Consider the following 19,741-nt stretch of genomic DNA (forward strand, 5'->3'; position numbering starts at 1 on the left):
GTTTCAATCGGAGTGGGAATTGTAAAGGACGTGAACCCAATGATCCAGACTCTTACTATGTCTTAAGACATATATACTCCTCACCCATGTGAATAACCAAAATTTCGCTACATGACTAGCCACTTTTGTTATTAGTTCCTTAAGACCCTAATGAGGTTGGTGATCAACCAATCAATATATTTGACCTTAATAGAGATAACGCAAGTAAATCTCATTAATAAAGCCAAAACACGTAAATTTAAGAATCCCAGCGAATGGCGCACCAAAACTAAATGGGATTAGGGTGGAAGGAAGTGTTTCAATTGTAAACTCCAATCCCTTACACCCCTTATTTGTTTGCTCTCTTTGTTTCAGATGGTCTCTCCCAAAGCCACTACCCTCTCACACATAAACAATCCGAATATATGAAAAAATAGTAACGTTATCAGCAACACCACATCGGTGCCGATTTTCCTCAGCTTCGTTGTCGATCCGTTTTTTGGAAGCGTTAAATGGTTTCGATAACAATGCAATGATGTATCCAATTCTAGTAGGTTATGGGATTGCAGAGTAGGCAACAGAACTTTGACTCTTCTAATCATCCTTGATGAGTATAGAATTCTTACCCATGTGTGATCAAAATGTCCCTCTCTCACAACTAGAGCTGGTATAGCATCGGCACTGAAAGTTGTCATCCTCATCATGGATAAGAAATCAGAGGAATCCTTCGTTTGTGAACACCAACCGTGACAAAACGAAGGAAACTTCAAGGAGAACAAATGAGAATTAGGTCACAACTTTTTTGTTGTAAAAGCACAACAGAGAGATGTGGACAACAAAGGATTTTTATCTACTTAATCCGCTACTATACGGAATCTATGTGAACGTTACGATATAGCAAAGGGAGATAGAGAGGTTGAAGCCGTTGGCACAGTTGGAAATGGTGAGAGTATCGAAGCCTCTTCTTGTAGCTATACATTCTCATGAAATACCCTGCAAACCATCCCCAAAAGCTCTAATCTTGTCTCTCATTTCCTCGGGCGGGTTGGAGATGAAGCAAGTCTCTTCTCTTTCCTCTTTGCCTCTCAAATTCTTTTTAACTGGAACATAATGTATAAAGCATTCTGAGTTAGTTCAACGCATTTCTCCTCTTCTTTTAATACTTACTTGAAGAATGTTGTATGACTTCAGTTTCAGTTCAAATTCGAGGAGAGAAACCTTTCGGGGATCTCAAAGTTCCTGTTAAGTAATCTCACATATACGTAGCGGAATTGAAACAAACAAGAAAGCATCAAGCAAGTGACACAGGGTATTTACTTGGTTCGGTCCTAAGACCTACATCCAAGGATGAATTGAGCAATCACCAATCTCATGCAATCATCAAATAGCCAAATCAAGGTTACAGCCCTAAATCAAGATGTGAAGACTCTATACATGGACCAAGAGAGAATATACAAGACTTGGAATGACCACACCTGTATCCAGCAGTCCAACCGAAGCTTTTCTCCTTCCTGCGAAAGCCAAGAACACCTCTGTACAGTGCCTTCAACGCATACAATAGCTGAAGCTATTAACCACCATTAGAGCATCAATCTTGAAGAGAATCTAGGGCATAACCAAAGTAGCACTCTCAGAACCGAGAGCCGGAGACTAACAGAACCAGAGAGAACCGAGAGCAAGAATATGAGAGAGAGGAGAGAGTCGTATGAGTCGAATGAAATTACAAAGCCCTAACCCCCAATTTCATGTATACAAATAGAAAAGTGAATAGACAACTTTGCCCCTCAAACTAATCCATAAGACAAGCCATATCCTAAACCTATGTAAAAGGACAAGCCTACCCCTGCATACATTTACAACAGTTCCTCTTAAGTCCAGCGATGAATTGGTGATAAAGATTATGCGTGAGCAACGGCCTAGAGAGGCTGATTCTCCGGCCGAGGTGGGGCTATGGTTGTTGGCAAGGGAAGGGGTGGTGGTGGGATTTTGGCCAGGTGTAGGAAAAAGCTCACCTAAGGGTTGAGTATACAGTGAGTGAGAGGGGCATTTTGGTCATTTACATGGGTGAAGGATATTTAATATTTATGTCTTAACGCATGAAAACTTAACAATTAAGGTTGAAAAAACTTAACAATTTGCTAGATTGAACAAACTATTCAGAGAACATACAAGAGTTTGGGCCTAACTTAAATAGACAAAATGAAGGAATGAATGGATGAAAAAGAATAAAAAAAAACCTCAAATATTAAAATATTAGATTGCCCCCAAAAACAATAAATAATTATGAGCCTTTAAAAGGTGGGCTTTCATGGATCCAACTTTAAGGCTTTTGAAGTTAGGTAAAGCCTTTTGACCCCAGAAAAAAATAATAATAAAATAAAATAAAATAAATAAAAAAAGAAAAAAGAATAAGTTAGGTAAAGCCCGCGAGGGATTGGGCCGTTCGGTTTCAAAATGGTAGGCGGAGATCAGGTGTATTAGGTATTAGGTACATACCTCAAAGTTTTTTTTTTAAAAACATTTTTTTTTTGAGCCATTGCCTGACTGGGGCCTACAGGCTCAGGGAGACGACATTGTGTGGTAGGGATGGAGGATTGAACCCATTACCTCTTTGGACTTTATGCCTCTAAAAAGATGTACCATTCGCTGTCCTAGAAGCATATTTACAAGTTTTTAAATTTGTATCCTCCATCCATATGGGAAGGAAATTTTTAAATTCATATCACTAACTTAATAACACCTATTTAATCTAAGAACAAAATATTATTTTTAAGAAAACTCAGGAATTCAAATATTCTCTCCCTCAAAAGGATATTTTTTCTTCTTATTTTTTATAAACACATGTCATCAATCTAACTTTGTGTGTTGAAAATTTTTCTTTCTATGTTGGTAGAAGATCTAAACTCAAAGTTTTTTTTTCATATTATCAAGGAAGTATTTGAGCACGGTCCCCTTATTTGTAAATAGTCGAATATACCCATCACAATTGAATGCTGCATCGATGCTCTAATGTTCTCAACAAGCCTCACGAAAGTGCTTTGCCCTTGAAGAAGTATGAATGCCAACCTATTTGCATCAGCATATGTGCTATTGAGTTTGGTTACGAAAAACTATTCTTACATCTTTCCATTATATGTAGAAGAGGGATTCCATCTCTTTAATTTATCTAGGAGTTCTACTTGAGTGTTGCGCAATAAATGCACGGCATCATGCAGTTTACTATCCATTGCACTTGCGTAAGGGAAATCAATGCATACAATTACATGTTTTGTTGTTTTAGATAAGTCCATTAACTTTGGTAATTCTTCAAGAAGCCACCTCTCTGTTGACGGACTTGGTATTGAGTTGGGTTAAGATAAAACTGAATTTTTTTGATATTGCTCCATTTTACGTAGAGGGACTCCATCTCTTTAATTTATCTAGGAGTTCTACTTGAATTGGTACCGTACCAAATTAAGGGATATAAATGTAATTTTATAATGAAAACACGTCAGATTTACCTAGTCTATAATTCCTTATTTTAGTTTTTCTTTTCTTCGATTTACTTTGCTTTGTCTATGTTAATATCAAATTTTATCAATTGTTTGGTTGTAATTTCATTAGGATCCTAATGAACTATAACAAAAGTGACATCGGTTTGTATGCACCAAAAGTGTACTGCAATAGATACCGGGGTTTAAACTGTATTTTTATAATGATTTAATATTGAAAAAATTTACCTGGCAGAAATCATTTTTACAAATACAAAAATCGTACCGTGCAGTATAAATTCGGTACGATACAATTCTAATTTTCAGTATTCAAAATTAATACCGTACCGAATTACCAAAATAGTACGGATTGACACCCTTACACTTGGGAAAGATGAAAAAAATAATTCTAATTTTGTGTATTCGTTCTCCACGCCTTTTACTAAATCAAATAAATAAATAAATTTTCTTACTAGTAGGACTCTTTTTTATTTGTTTTCTATTAGCACTCGTGCGCTACAATCTCTACTTTCCATGAGAGCATCTCGAGGAAGTGACCCTTTACGTTAGCACTGCAAAGTGCTCAGTGGTCACGGACTTGCATAGAGACGAAGGGATTTCGTTTGGCGTTTGGCATTATTACTGGCCAAATTAATGTGCAACAGAATACTGTGAATGGTATGATTCAAAAGTTGTGGTCGACATCTCTTGTCTTTTTTTTCTATTATAAATTTTGTGAACTATATACCCAATGTAATTAAAAAAACTAAAGTAAACACGTCGTCATTTGGACTACTTCTGATTCTTTTCTTGTGGCCAAATCTGTTGCCTGTTATAGTACTTCTGCTGCCCTGCTTGAGTTGGAAGCTATTAGGAATGCAATCCTGCTTGCTGTGAACCTTGGAATTAGACGTGTTCGCATTCATACTGATTTCAAGCCTGTGGTTTCTGCACTTGCTGAAGGAAATTACACTTTTGATTGGTTATGCATAGGTCTTTTTCATGAAATTTTAGTTCTTAGTAATTCTTTTGATCTGTTTAAAGTTGTATATATTAATAGGCAGCAAAATTTTCTTGCTAATTTCCTTGCTTTAGGTGCAAAGAAACTATCTTTATCTCGTGTCTGGTGGTCGTCCCCACCTCTTTTTATTATTGACCAATCACTTGTTCGGACCAGGCAGATCTCCTAGACTTCTTTTATATGATATGATATTTCTTTTTCGTTCAAAAAAAAAAAAAATAGAATCTCAACAAATACTTCTAAATTTCGACCGTAGACAGCTCAGTGCTACACACAATCCCTGAAGGTTGTAATTTGAGTTTGGAACAATCTCCTCTGATCATTTTTCACTGCACAACACAAAGTGAGGCTCACATAGAGTTTACTAAGATTTTTACTTTTCTTCAATTTTTAAACTTGGATTCTATTCTTATCGTGTTAAAGAAGCACATTATTCTCCTTCAGTTTGGGACTATATTTCAGTCTTGCGAGATTTGGAGAACCTTCGGATTGAGATTTCAATCAATCTTGACTGTTCGTATGACCTTGCATGATAATGCACAGGACAGAAGCTCGATTAGTTGATTTGTACCGACTACCATGACTACTGTTACAGTCATACGTCATCAATCATTATTTTGATTATTTTTACCATAAAAAGCATTATTTTTTATTGGCGTCACATGGATAATGGAGGACACGAGTGCATGGGCACATCACCACACTTTTGGCTTTTTCAAAACAGCTCCTTTTCTTTTGCCTTCCTTTCACAAAAAGGACACAAAGGCTGTCGAGAGAAGGTTTTGCGTTTGAAATTTGCTCAAAGATCAAGTCAGAAAATCGTTTTCTAAAATTATTAAGATCAAACAAAAAATCATAGATGGATGAGAGTGATTCAATTATCATCACTTACAAGGGAAATTGGCTTTATATAGGTTTTATATATCTTTGATTAGTGATCGTCAGATCTATTTGGCGAGCTTTCATTTGGTCCGTTCATTCAAGAATTTGGGTTCATGTATGATTTGACGATTCCAAAGGGTCTAACCTTCCTTCTTGGGAATAGATTTCCTTCCTTTTATGTCTCCCGAGTCGACTTTTGCATAGAGTTGGCTTCTTGGTGCACAGGTCTTGCCTTGAAAAATCACGTGTTATACATGAATGATCACGTATAAACTATTCCCTTACTTAATCCCAAGAAGAAAAAAAAAAACTAAACTACTCTTCATAGAATATACTAAATATAAATAGGATTAATTAATTAATCAATTAACCCATTGTTGTGTGACTTGTGTCTAAGGTTTAAGTATTGTATGATATCTTACCAAAAAAATAAAAAAAGTATTCTATGATAAATGCTGGTGATACATTTATAGTGGATATAAGGAGAAATACACTAGTTAATATAATATAATATTCGATACGAGATCGTACATATCTTAAAATCACCAAACTGATACATACTCAAACGTTACTTGTAAGTTGTACCCTCCTTCCTCTCTTCGAATCTTACCGGAAAACCACCTTTCATTTTGGCCGAAAGGTAAGAAGTGAAGAACGGATCAAACCCTTTCTCGGCCGGCACCACCCGATACTTCTGCATTACTCCAACAACAATCCTCTGCATCTGCAAGAAAGCCATGTCCTTCCCTAAACAAATTCTTGGCCCTGCTTGAAAAACAGGGTATGTGTAAGGATCCCTAGCCTTGAATTTCATCTTTCCAGAGCTCTCCTCCTTCTCCAGCCACCTCTCCGGCAGAAATTCCGGCCAATTTTTCCCCCAAATAGTCTCTGTTCTTCCCATTGCATAAGGGATATATGACACACCAGTTCCTTTCTTCACAACAGTCCCATCTGGTAGAACATCGTCTGCAGTTGTAAATTTAGTATCATGAGGTACTGGTGGGTAAAGCCTCATGGATTCACAAAGCGAAGCATGAATGTAAACCACATGCTTCAGTTCGTCGTAATCAAGAACTTCAGGCTTCTCTCTTATCTCCTTCAAAATCTCTTCTTCTACACGAGGGTTGTTGGCAATTAACCAGAAGAACCATGTCAAAGCTGCAGATGTAGTATCCCTACCTGCTACAATGAAGCTGATGACGATGTCGGCGACAAAACGCTCATCAGAATGACCTGAACTCAAGAATCTGGAGAGAAGATCTTCTGTTTCTAGTGAAGATTTCTCTTCCAGCTCTCGTTTCTTTTGCCTGACCAGATTCGTTGCGTAGTCACGAACGGTAGAAATTGCTTCTCGCAGTCGTTTCTCCGATCCAACATTTAAAGCCCTCTTCAGTTTCCACAGAGGTGGTAATATGGCATTAAATCTGGCACTGCTTATCCGTGTAGCATCTTCAAATGCCTCTGCGAATTCTGATATGGGTTGTGGGAATGAAGGCGATAAGCATTCTGGGTCGAACCCAAAAGCAATTTTGCAGATGTTGTCAAACGCAAATCTTTGGAGAATGTCTTGCAGATCAAAGACCGTGTTTTTTGCAGAAGCTTCAGCGAGCAGAGGAAGGAGACGGCCAGAGATCTCACTTTCAACAACTGTTTCCACGAATTTCCGGAGTGATTTGGTGTTAAATTCATGGCTAGCAATTTGTCTCTGAAACTTCCAGCTCTCACCATCTGCGTTGAAGACACCATCTCCAAGGAAATCATAGAGGTGATCTCTGAAAAAATCTCCTTTTGGGTATTGATAGAATTGATTCTTGAGAATGTGTTGGACGTTTGCAGGGTTGACGGTTATGAGTTGGAAATGGCCGAGAGGACGATGAAGGAGGACATTTCCATTAGGAGAGCTCTGTAGAAGCTCTGTAGCCCATTGACTGAATCTTTCATGGTTGGAAGCTATGGTAAGTGAAGAACCCACCAAAGGATAAACCCTAGGAAGTTTTGATGAAACTGAAGAAGATTTCTTCTTTCCCAGGAATGTGGAACAGGTTTTGATAAAGAGGAAGATGAAGGAGAGAACGAAGAGAAGAACTGAAAGTGTGAACTCAAGGTTTAGCTCCATGAGGATGATGAGAATCAGAACTGGATGAGATGAGATAAGATTGATGATACTTTCCTGCAATTTATGTGTGGATTTATAAGCGATGCGACATATGTGTTCACGAGCTGCATTATGAGGATACCTAGTGGAATTTTCATGGAAGATTACTCTAGAAACGTAATATTGCACATAGAAGCATCTATGTGATAAAGGTTTCATGAATGTGGGTTCTGCTACTGATCATGACATGCATTATGAAGATAAAGAATAATTTCATGGAAAGTTATTCTGGAAAAATGAAATCCACATAGAAGCTTCTATGTGATGAGAGGTTTTAAAAATGTCCCTATTGTGGACTCGTTTTCGAGCCCGGATCAGCGACCCGTACAGGGAGCACAAAGTGCTCCCCCCACGCTTCCTGACCACAAATATAAGTGGGGCCCACGGTGAAAAACACTTTTTGAAAAAAAAATAAAAAAAAGTTTTTTTTTTACCAGTGGGACCCACTGATGTTTGTGGTCAGGAAGCCATGAGGGAGCACAGAATGCTCCCCCGACGGGGAGAAGATCCGGATTCCTCGATTTGGACCCATTAATTTTCGTTTCACAAGTTTCCATAGTCTCCAGTTTGAAAACAAAATCATCATTTAAAGAAGGGAGAGAAAAAAAAAATTTAGATTTCAACATTTCGCGAATTTTTCAAAAATGAGGGATTTTCCTTGTAGATTTGGTAAATATCATGAATTTGGACTAGGGTTGCAACCAAGGATCGAAATGTTGCCGGGTGTCGCCGTGTCAGGAGAGACCGAGAGAGATCAGAGAGCGGGAGAGAGTCGTGAGATGCCATGGTTTCCGCTGCAGATCACAAAAAAGAGAAAGGAAAGAAATAGAAGAGTACGCTGGCCATGATTTTCGTTTCTGCAGATAAAGAGAAAGGAAAGAAATAGAAGAGATTCGCTGGCTCCAATGGTTTCCATTTCTGCAGAGAAAGAGAAAGGAAAGAAATAGAAGAGAAAGGAAAGACATCGAGTCCGGCAGAGAAAAGAGAAAGGAAAGAAATCGGAAGATTGCAGGTCGATAAGATATTTTAATATTTTTAAATGAGAGAGTGTATTTAATGCGAGATTTTCAAATTTTGAATTTTAAATTTATTTGATATTTTGAGAATTTATCGCGATATATCGACTTTTTGCCAATATATCGCGATATTTCAAAGAGAAATCGTCAACTTTTAGAAAAAATCGTATCGCTAGGGGGTGTCGTGTCGCCCCCCAACGACACCTCGATTTATCGCTGTGTGTCGGCGAAATATCGCCGACACACGGTACCATGGTTGCAACAGATTAGGTCGGACTTTTGCAATCTCAAGCGCAGTCTTATATATTCTAATTTAAGTTCATTCTCGTTTTGACCTTAATTCAGGTCAAGGATTATTGTCTCTGATCTTAATTCAGAGCTAAGAATTATAGTCCCTGGCCCTAAGTCCTACAAGCCCAAACCAAGCCTATCTCCACCCTAATTGGCCATATCCCTAGCCCTGATTGACCTTATCCTTGACCCTAGCCCAATTAGTCCTATACTTAGCCCTGTGGCCCTTGTCTATGGCCCTATTCTTAGTCCATTAAGATTAAGCACCATAGACAAAATTAGGATTAGGATTAAGGTTAGAATCAAGGCCAAAATTAGGACTAGGATCAGGGCAAAAAATCAGGGACTAGTCGAGACAAACTCGATGGGCTAAAGAATAATCTCAGGTCCATCCTTGGCTCTAACCCTCTAACCCGCCCTTAGGACTAAAATCTTAAGCTCAACCCTTATTGGGGCTTAATAAGGATTTAGGTCATGGATGGATCATCAAAGACCAAACTTGCACTCCATTTGAACACATAAGTCGAAAAATATCTTTTTCACGCAAATCAAGAATCCAAACCCATTAAAGGGATCCCAATCTTATTAGCTGAAACAGTCATCCAAATTGACTCGCCAGTCGCCATGTCCATTTCAAATCGAAAGGTGGTACATCGGCTCTACATGTAAAATTTATTGAAAACAAATAAAAGAGAATTTCTTTAACTAGTTGGTTATATATCATGAGTCAGCCCCAAAAACAGTATAAACATCATGAAGATCAAGTTGCAAAATCCTTTTTCCTACAGGTATGAGGTATCTATCTAGTATAAACCATGGAAATCTGTCTAATCTAGCTTTCAGAGTGGGATTGGATTCTTATTCAATCTAATCTTTCAATTTTGAAAGTTAACGCATTAAATAACCAACATCTTTACGTTTAGAAAGTGAACAAATCTAATCTAGAAGTTCTGAGTTGCTGGTCAGACAGCCGAAAGCCAGAAACAGTATTGAACACCTGTGCTATGATTTCGTAAAGCTCTTTCCAACATTACTTTGCCGTTATTTGCTTGCAAGTCTCTAGAATCAGCCATTATCATGGATTCATGGGGCGGCTTCTTTAAGATATGTTTAAAGAGTGGAAGATTGGAGAGTGAAGCAAGTCACTGATTTAAAGAAAATGATGTTACCTGGAAATGACTTTCTTCCTTCCACTGGGGCCTCAATCATTTCATGGCATTTAATACCTGATAGGTCCACACCATCAATCTTTTGGCATCTAGAAGCGACTAATATGACTTACATCCACTGTACACTGTGTCGGTGATACATCGCCGAGTTACTGAGGGTGACACGACTAAACATCACTTAACCTAAAGTTTTAATTGGCACTGCCACAACTAGGAGTTTGGAAATTCATACAAAAAAAGTCGGCAAAATGTCAACATGTCAGCAATATATTGCCGAAATGTCGATATTTTCGGCGATATACCGCCCAATTCACATATTTAATAAAAGATTCATTCGATTTTTTACCGGATTTTAGTTCAATTTTTGCCAAAGTGATGTAGGACCTTTACAGGCTCCAGAGGCATTGCCCCCACACCGCGGGACCGCCAGCCGCGCCGACCGGATTGTTCATTTCACCGGGGAGCGGGACCCGTGTCCGTCGGCAACAAAATGTGAAGCATGAACCATAGTCAACATAATTGTATGATGAATTGTAAACTTTAGTACATCTATTCACTAGTTGGGCATTTGTGTCCTATTTGCATATTTACATTAATTTATATGAATTTTCCAAACTTTCAGTTTTGTCCGAATATAGCCAGACATGTGCCAATCAAAAACTTTAGTTTAAGTGATGTTTCAGGCCAAAATAATGTTCACAGCGTGTTTATTAGCATCAAATTAGGTTACACAACAAAATTCAAACAAAAATGACCCTAAACACCCTCTGAAACTAGGGGTCAAATTTTCATCGACACCTTGCAAAAAATTGCCAACACGTCGGCGATATGTCACCGTGTCGGTGGTGTCGCCAGCCACCAACACCGCGACTTGGTCCGACATGTTGGACCGTGCTTACATCACCATCAGGGTTCTTTCACGCCTTTCATCGAACAGTAAAGCAGCACCCGACAATCACCACCGACGTGGTAACAATTGACAGGTGAATCCTCATCTTCATGATTAAGGAGTTGAACTCAAGAGTTAGTGGAAGGAATTAGACCTATGTCGACTCCACTGTCCATGTAAATTGACCCGTGCCTCCTCTGCTCTGTTGCTAATTTCTACAACTCCGGTGTCGTGGGTAGCCCTTCTTAGTTTTCCTCCCCAAAATTAAATAGCAATTCTCACAGAGACATCAAATAATGGACCACATTTGGAGAAAAGCTGGATCTAATGTTGGTCTTAATCACTATGAAAACCTGAAATCTGGACCTGTTTAAATTTACAGTAGATGGTAGGTTGGCTAATTGAAGCCAGCCTAATAAAATACAAACAACAATTTCTCTTTACACACAAAAAAAGTAAGCCCTTTTACAACTTATCCACTCCCTACCCCCAAACCCAAAACCCAGAATCCACAAAAAAAAATCCCTCAAAAGAAAACCTGAGGGAGGCAAATGTAGAATACAGAGTATGTCAAATAGAAGAACAAGCCAAGAAAAGAAAATGAGAAGGAATCCAAAATGTGGCCTTGGGAACAAAGAAGGTAGTAATTCTGTACATGCAATTCTTGAAAGAATGTTGGAAGAGAACTCTTGAGGTGCAAGTAACACCCAATTCACCCAAGTCTTGATCCATAATTTAGTTGACTTTCTGTCATCCAGAGCTTGAATTCCTTCTTCATCTGAAACATTAAGATATTGATCGATCAAAAGCTATCACAAATCTATAAACCTACTGATGTCTTGATGAAGAAAGGATGTATACAACTGAAATTCTGCCTATTCTAGATTGAACTAGAGACCAATGAAAGAGAAGTCAGCTTCAAAATTTTCAAAATTCCATTTTTGAGTATATAATGGACAGGAAAAAAGAAAACCAGCAAGCTTATGAGATCATTAGTCTCATATTGCATGCTAAAGTTTCTTGTCCTGTGCTCTTTGGTCCTATAAAGCATCCGCAAACCACTGGAATTGGTTATTCAGTTTTATTCATTTATGTGAGTTCATCTGTTTCATCAACGCACTCCGGCAGATCACTTTGATATGAAGGGTTGCCACCCATGACCCCACTTTCACAGGTCTCTGGAGGGGTGGACTGCAGTATAGGGATACCCTTCATGGTCACCCTTGGACTACCCTCATTTTCAAGCTAGTAGCCTGAGAAAAACGAATTCCTCATCTAATTTGATAAGATCCAGAGTGCCAGTTATTTTGGCACAGGAAATTGGTAAGATCTACACCAGCAGTTCTCATATTAGTGGCATAAAAATAGTGGGGGATAGTAAGGCATCTCAAGAATATATAACATTAATAATCACGATGATGATTCATCTTAAGTTTCATAAGAAAATCATCCTTTCTTGCTTTTGTTTTTTCCTTCTCCTTCTTCTTTATCAGTACCATCATCATGATCAACAATGCAATTAACAAGTGAGATGCAACAGCATAAAGTTATGGCAGCAGACTTGCACAAATGCCCAACCCAGGGTTTCTTTTTTCCTCTTCATTACCACCTCCCTTTTAAATGTGGGGCAGCTATGCATAGCCTGAAATTGAACTCTTCCTGACCCGGGATGACTGGGATGACTTGGGCTTACTTTGGCACATCAAGGAGCCAAAGACCAATTCCCTCTCCTGTCCACCAACTCCCATAGTAAACAATTTCCAAGACAAACATCAATCCCAAAAAAAAAATTCACCGGAGAAAAGAATGGTGTAGCCCTCCATTATCTGACAGTGCATACGATGACCTTGTCAAGGTTTAACTCTCCCTTCAAATGCCACTAAACTCATTTACTCATTGTATCTTATTAGAGGTTAACAGAGAAAGAAAATATTGTTAAATTCATGAAATGGTCTACAAGCAGCCTCTCTGCAAAAGCAGGGTTAAGACCGTGTATCTTATGACCCTTCACAGACCCTGCAGTGACAGAGGCCTCGTGCACTGCATACATGCTTCCCCCCCCCCTTTAAACATCACATACCTAACCAGAATAATTAACTGACTGTATTTGATCTAGGGAAGGAATTTCAAAACAGAATATCGTAGTCATGGATTTATATTACTAAAACTATGAACCAAAGCAGACTCTGTATTCAAAAGTTTATCTGAAGTTTGAGTTGAAATACCAGGGAAAAATTAAGTCAGGTATGCAAATAATATGGGAGTAAATCTAATGGCTTTAGAACTGGTAATAGGCATCAATATACTGATTCCAGTGATGGGGGAAGAATCAGAAGCAAAGGACATGAACAAAGAAGCCATAAAAAATCCATTCAACCCAACAGAGCCCGTAATACAGCCCAAAATTTCCTTTATCTCACAATGAACTCAGACAAAACACATTTGACATGATTTCAGACTGGTTGCACATGTAGCAATTGTTTATGCTGCAAAGGAATCGGCAGGTCTATTCTCCCTGTGCATCTAACATGTGTTTTTCCAAATCACAGATAACAACTAGTCCTCACCTAGTGAGTGGACATCTTCTATCTTTCATGCAAAAACAGTTAAAAGGAAGCACAAAAGTGAAATCCGTTTTTACAACATCCATTTCTTATAATATAATATCCTCGCATGCAACTATCCTTACATTACTAGCGATGCATCAGGTCCTTCGTCAATGACTAGAAGGCAAGAGTTAGGATAAAGAGAGGCCATAGAAAATAAATCAAATCAAATAAAAAGACAAAAACATTCTATTTGAAGTTTATGCAAATGTAAAGTCCTGCCAGATAGAACCTTTTTATCCCTCTTCCAAGGATAAATAGGATCATCAATATTACAGACAAGCTTGTACAGTGGCTAAGAAGAAACTAAAAAAGCACAAACACATAAAACACTAACATTATGAAAAAGTTAGGAGTGGATTTGCAGTAAAATGCAGAATTAATAGTTAGAACAACTAATTATGCACAGAAATAAAGTATGCTGTTCCAAACAAGCACTTAAATTCTCATAAGCTTCCAGGTGATAGAATATATGAGGAACAAGAATAATTCACTCAAAGGCAATTATAGGAATAAGACGATAGCCGAGAACACAAGAGTAGAATATTTTACCATTTGGTCACCATGAATAAAGCTCAAACAATAGCTTGCTCTATACTCTTCATGCCTATCTTCCGTAATTCACCTAGGTGCTTGGCTATCTCTTGAATGAACTTTAATCCTTCATCACCATTCCTAAGAGAATGAACTGCACGCTCAAGAAAATTCCTGTCAGCCTCCAGTGCCGCTAACCTTTCATTCAAGACTGAAACTTCATTCCGAACAGATTCCAAACCATGTACTCCATCATCCATGGTGGAATCCAGCTTATCAGAAGTAATATGATCATTTTCTTTATCACCGGTAATAAAGTTCCGTAATGGGGGACTAAGTCTTTCTTTGTCCGCCAAATCACTAGTTTCTTGAGCTAACTCATTTTCATGAATCTCTTCTAAATCATTAATTTCATGAGTGTCCTTCGCGGAATACACACCATTTGGCACGTCCACATAAACCCAATTATCAGAAAATAGATGCAGCCTCTTTTCCAACTTCTTCAAACATTGTGATATATATAACCTTTCATCTTCAAAGTCCAATATTGAATTCTTCAAAATACTCACATCTTTAGTTCCTACAGGTATATCACAGCTGCCAGATTCTCTAGTATATGGAGAAGAACAAGGAATATCAGCATCAGTTTCAATCCCACTTGGCTCTGAATGCTTCATTCTCATGTCTACTCTCCTCATATCAGATGTTGCCTCCTGTACTTTTTCAAACATTGATTTATCTGGGGAGTTTCCCCCATTATATTCAAGCTCTGTTTCCAGATCTTGTATTTGTTTTTCCCTTTCAGCAAGGAGATCATTTGCCTTTTGTAATGCTTCTACATCATACTCTGATTGTTCTTCCATCATGCGTAGGTACTGCAAGGCTTCCATATGCAGTGTTGCCTTCTCCTCTTGCAACCTGGTAATCATAGCAAGCGCCTGATTTGCAGCAACAGCAGCAGCATTTCTTTCTTCCTCCAATTCCCTGTACAAAGCACCCATTGATTTTCGGTCATACTCAACTTGTCGTTTCAACCGGTCAACAACACTTTCACCTTCAATTTCGCTGACAATGCTTCCATCCAAAGACTCAAATCCAGATTCATTCCTCTCAAGTGAGATCTTCCTTTGAAGTATCTGCATTCCAATAGAGCTGGGAGAATCAGACACCTTCAATTCATCACCATTTCCCTGCACCTTGGGACCCATATCATTCCCTGACAACTCAACCCCTCGAAAGGAGGATACGCGTGACAGCAACAGCTTGGGATCTTCACTAACTCTTGTGCTATCCATCCCACTGAGTTGTTCTGCAAGCCAACCAGATGCTTGATTTCCCTTGTTAGCCACAGCCAACTTGTACGCATCAGAAAGAGAATTAAGCAATCGTGGACTGTAATACACTCCAATAGAGCTGGAAGAATCAGAAGTCTTCAATTCATCATCATTTCCATGCACCCTGGGAACCATATCATTCCCTGACAACTCAAGCCCTCGAACAGATGATAGATGTGACAGAAACAGCTTGAGATCTTCACTAAATCTTGCAGTATCCATACCACTTAGTTGTTCTGCAAGCTGATCAGATGCTTGACTGGCCTTGTTACCCACAGCTAACTTGTATGCGTCAGAAAGCGATTTGGGCAATAGTGGAATGTAATCACTTGAAACCTGGCCTGCTTTCAAATCCAATCCAGACGTCATGGTTAACTCATTTTCTGGTTTACAGACTTCCCCACTTTCAGTGGCTGAAGTGTGTCCAGTATCAGATGTTCCCAGAGCATCTGCTGCAAGAACCATTTCATGCAGGATAAAAGTCAAAGGTCATAGCAAAAGAGTTTGCGCAGTGTGTTGTGTGTTTTTGTGTGCATGTCTGTTTGTTGGCCTGTGATTGTGTAATTAACACAGAGAGAGAGAGAGAGAGAGAGAGATAACTTACGGTTGTCTCCTGGAACTCCGAGAGCTTCGGTGGCACAGGTTGATGCAGGAATGTCATCAAGTGAAAATTTACAGGTGTCTTCTACTACTTCAACAGGAGCTTCCATGGCACAAGTTGATACAGAATTGTCATCTAGCAAGATAAGTTCACATGGTTTAGAAGGGCTGCCTCCCTCTTTAACTTGGTGCCAGTTAAGTTCCTCCAATCCATGCCCAATAGCAACATCAGGTGCAGAAGATGCCACGATCTCAGGCTCATCTACTTCAAGTTGCATGGATGGTATTAAAACTGAATGGTCAGATGTAGAAGCTTCATGGATCATCTTCTCAAGGGTGAAATCAGCTGATACATTCTTTGATAAAATCTCTGGACTACTTGGTTGAGTTTCCAGCTGTGCATACTGAGGTGTTAAATCATTCTTAAGGTCATCCGGTTCACCAGCCAGAGCACTTGCATCGTCTTCATCAGAAAGTGGGACTTCTGACTCTGTATCAGATGTAACCTTCAGCTCACTGTACCCAAAATGAGACAAAGGATCAATTCTGTGACTACCCTGATTAGAAGCTTGCAGCAACGCAGAGGGTGTATCTCTTCCCTTCTGAACGCCACACTGATATAGAAAATTATCATTTTCTGCAGGAACCAGGGAAAGAACATCATGTTCTCCAAGTTCAGGAGCAATCAATTTGGTCTGGAGAAATCTAGTGGTTGATGATCTCATTGCCCATGGGTTGTTGCAACACGAACAAAGCCTTGTTCCCAAAATAATCAGGAGAAGGATCACTGAGGAGGGGATGCTCATCAACACTGTGGTCAGTAACCATTCCCAATTTACCCACCAGCAACCTGTATGTTTCAGCATTTGACTTGTTCTCTGTAGCATAGGAGAAGAGGCATGCTTCACACATTTCATGGACATCAACAAGCTTATCATGAATATGACAATGAACCAGTGATGAGATCTCTGATTTATGGGCACGACATATTAAATTTTTATAAAATCCTGGTTTCTCATCACCCAGTACATGATCAAGCCTTGAGCATAACAGACACGGGATTTGCAATTTACAGTGCCGAGAAAATTTTGTTACCAAGTAGGAGAAAATAGCCTCCACGAATAGGAGAAAAATCAGCAACCATTCAAGAACAGCAGAAGCCAAAGCAGTTCTGAACCCTTTAGGAAACCTCTGTACTTCAACAGATGAAGCCCCACCAGCAGCCATGCCCAGCAAAACCTATGTGGCAATCAAGGAAGGCCCTCCAAATCACAAATTCAATAGAACGCCACTGCCCAGAAGAAAACAAATAGCAATCTTCTGGCAGTGATGTTCCAGATACATCAACAAGCTCAAAACTGCAACCATCAATAATTCAAAATCAAGAATAAGAGGAATACATGCAATAGAAAAAGTCCAACAAACCTGGGGCAGAGACGTAACAAAAACAGTAGAATCAACAACAAAAAAGTCAAAACAAGTAATACCAGGAGAAATTAAGAAAGAACCCAGTTGTGGAAATTAATCAAAAACCACCAACAACAAGAAGAAATAGCCTCATACCAACTAAAAAGTGTCGGCCATCAAAACCCACTAACAAATTGCTAAAACAAACAACAAATCATAAGCATGGCATCGAAACTTACACCTTAGAAGCTAAAACAAAAGACAACTCAGGATTTAAGACAGAAACAATAAATACAACGAAACCAAGTTGGCAAAATCAGAATTCATTTAAACCCTAACCTGTTCTTCCTAGATTCCAGACCAAATGAAGATTGACTTCCGAAGCTGATCAGCAGATCAAAAGACCCTTATTTTCCTGCTCTTGAGAGCATATATTCTTCCTGTGATTCGAATGAGGACAGTGGGAAATACACAACCACCCAACCGAAAGATTATGCTTTGACAGGTAAATCTACCTAATTTCTCAAAAGAAAAATGGAAAAAACCGCCGACAAATTAAAAAGTCGGCTGGAACTACAGACACCGACGAGGACCGAAAGGCCAAAATCATACACTCTTTGTCCTAAGAAAAGGAAATTCCATTAATTTAAAGTGCATTTTTGTTTAAAAGTCACCGGGAACGAATGAAGAAGCAGGAAAAATATTACAAATTTTTTAAAAAGAAATGGAAAAGTTAGGCAATTCTGGTGGGAATCTTGTCACAGACTCACATGAAAAAGAAACCATGGAACGGCATAAAAGCTTGTAACGGAGGGAAGAAAAAGGAAAGAAAGAAACGAAATTAAAAGATGTATCGTGCCGTGCACGCGGGCACGAGACTCCTCCCCACCCTACCCGCTAGTGACTTTGTATAGATTCGGAGCACTCTGTGCTTTTCGACGAGTTTTACAACCACAAAATACAGTGGGAGTAGGGCCCACTGTATTTTAACAATACAGTTTTTTTTTAATTGCTTTTACCTGTGGGCCCCATTGTGTTTTGTGGTTGTAAAGCCACGAGGAGATGATCTGGACTCACTTTGTATCCTCTCCCTGTCAAGAGCATAGGCTACTCTTCTGACACTTTTTCGATATGCATTAGTTTAGGACCTACATTTGAGTACTAATAAAATAATTTAAAGATAAAATTCAGTAGGTTTCACATGAATCTGATACCAGATGTGTGGTAGTGAAGTGTCAAAGGAGTAATATGTGTTCCTCCAACAAGCAGGTGATCCGAAACTCCCAACTAGTTGTCAGGTTTGCCTTATATGGATTATTTCTTACCAAACTTTAGTTTTCATAAATATTTTTTAGCAAACACAAGTCTATGAAGTCCAAAATAAGGTAAGAAATTACTCTAACCCCCCCCCTCTCCCAAGTTGGCCAATTGTTGTTCATCCTACCCTTTTAATTGCAGGTACCAATGTCAAAAATGCATGACAAATAGAATTACTTCATTGTTACCATAGCACCGTGTAGCTTACAGTCTAGGTCGAAACTTGTCTCGACCACTTGTTTCGCATAAATAAATATTTTTTTGATAAAGTTTAATTGTAAAACGAGTGGTGGATATTTCGTCTCAACCACAAGTTTTGATCTTGACGATAAATTGTACATTATTGCGCAGCAGCTGAACAAAGTCTTGACAATAGGGTGGGCGTTTTGCCTAATCAAAGACAACAAATTGGAACCTGCAATTAACTCAAACTTTGACTATGAAACCATCTCTTTTTTCATTATTTCCATTGCCTAAAATATCTTGGGCAATATGCTTTATTGACCTACTGATTACTCCATTACATTGCTTTCATAAGTTGCTATATGTCCATATGATAATATCTCTAATTTTGTAAATCACTTAGGTGTAAGAAATTTCTCTTGTAGCTGCGTTTGGTTGTTTGGAATATATTGATCCAAAAGACACTCACAGGGAGGAGTTGGAGAGTCTAATCCAAAAGGGCCCGTTTACCCTAAGGAAAGGAAAAACCAACCCAAAAGGGCATAGTTTTCTTAATCATAAAGAATAGCGTCATAATTTGTTGATGGGGATTGACAAATTTGTGGTTACTAGTGCAGTTTTTGCATCTGATAAAATAGAATGAGAGAATCAAGTCAATGCAGGGTTGGTAGAGTGATAAGATTCATACTTTTCAGTGGAGAGGTCATGAGTTCGATCTTTGCGGGCGTCAAGCATCTCCCCGAGGGCATGTCAATCAAGGATCGAACCCACGATCTTGTCGTGAAAGCCGGATGGACCTCGATACAACAAAAAGTTTAGAGAATTTTTTTAAAGCTGGTTCATTCGTTCAGAAATTTTTTTTTTTTAAGGTTCATGCCAACCCCGGTT

At 38.8% G+C, this 19,741-nt stretch overlaps 1 protein-coding gene and 1 pseudogene across 1 annotated transcript; both read right to left on the reverse strand.

Annotated features, from left to right (window-relative positions):
* Positions 1 to 5,748: 5,748 nt before the first annotated feature.
* On the reverse strand, positions 5,749 to 7,580 carry LOC149003337 (cytochrome P450 94A1 pseudogene; annotated as a pseudogene).
* Positions 7,581 to 10,620: 3,040 nt separating this feature from the next.
* On the reverse strand, positions 10,621 to 18,216 carry LOC149003338 (myosin-binding protein 1-like). The gene is given in 5 exon segments (XM_089137221.1): positions 10,621 to 11,650; positions 14,031 to 15,798; positions 15,951 to 16,716; positions 16,718 to 17,304; positions 17,693 to 18,216. Coding segments are annotated over 3 exon segments (2,967 nt in total). The 5' UTR covers positions 17,174 to 17,304; positions 17,693 to 18,216; the 3' UTR covers positions 10,621 to 11,650; positions 14,031 to 14,053.
* Between the last annotated feature and the right edge of the window lie 1,525 nt (positions 18,217 to 19,741).

This window comes from Hakea prostrata, chromosome 10 (genome assembly GCF_041222555.1).
Source record: "Hakea prostrata isolate BN-2017 chromosome 10, UWA_Hpros_2, whole genome shotgun sequence".
Lineage (NCBI taxonomy): Eukaryota > Viridiplantae > Streptophyta > Magnoliopsida > Proteales > Proteaceae > Hakea > Hakea prostrata.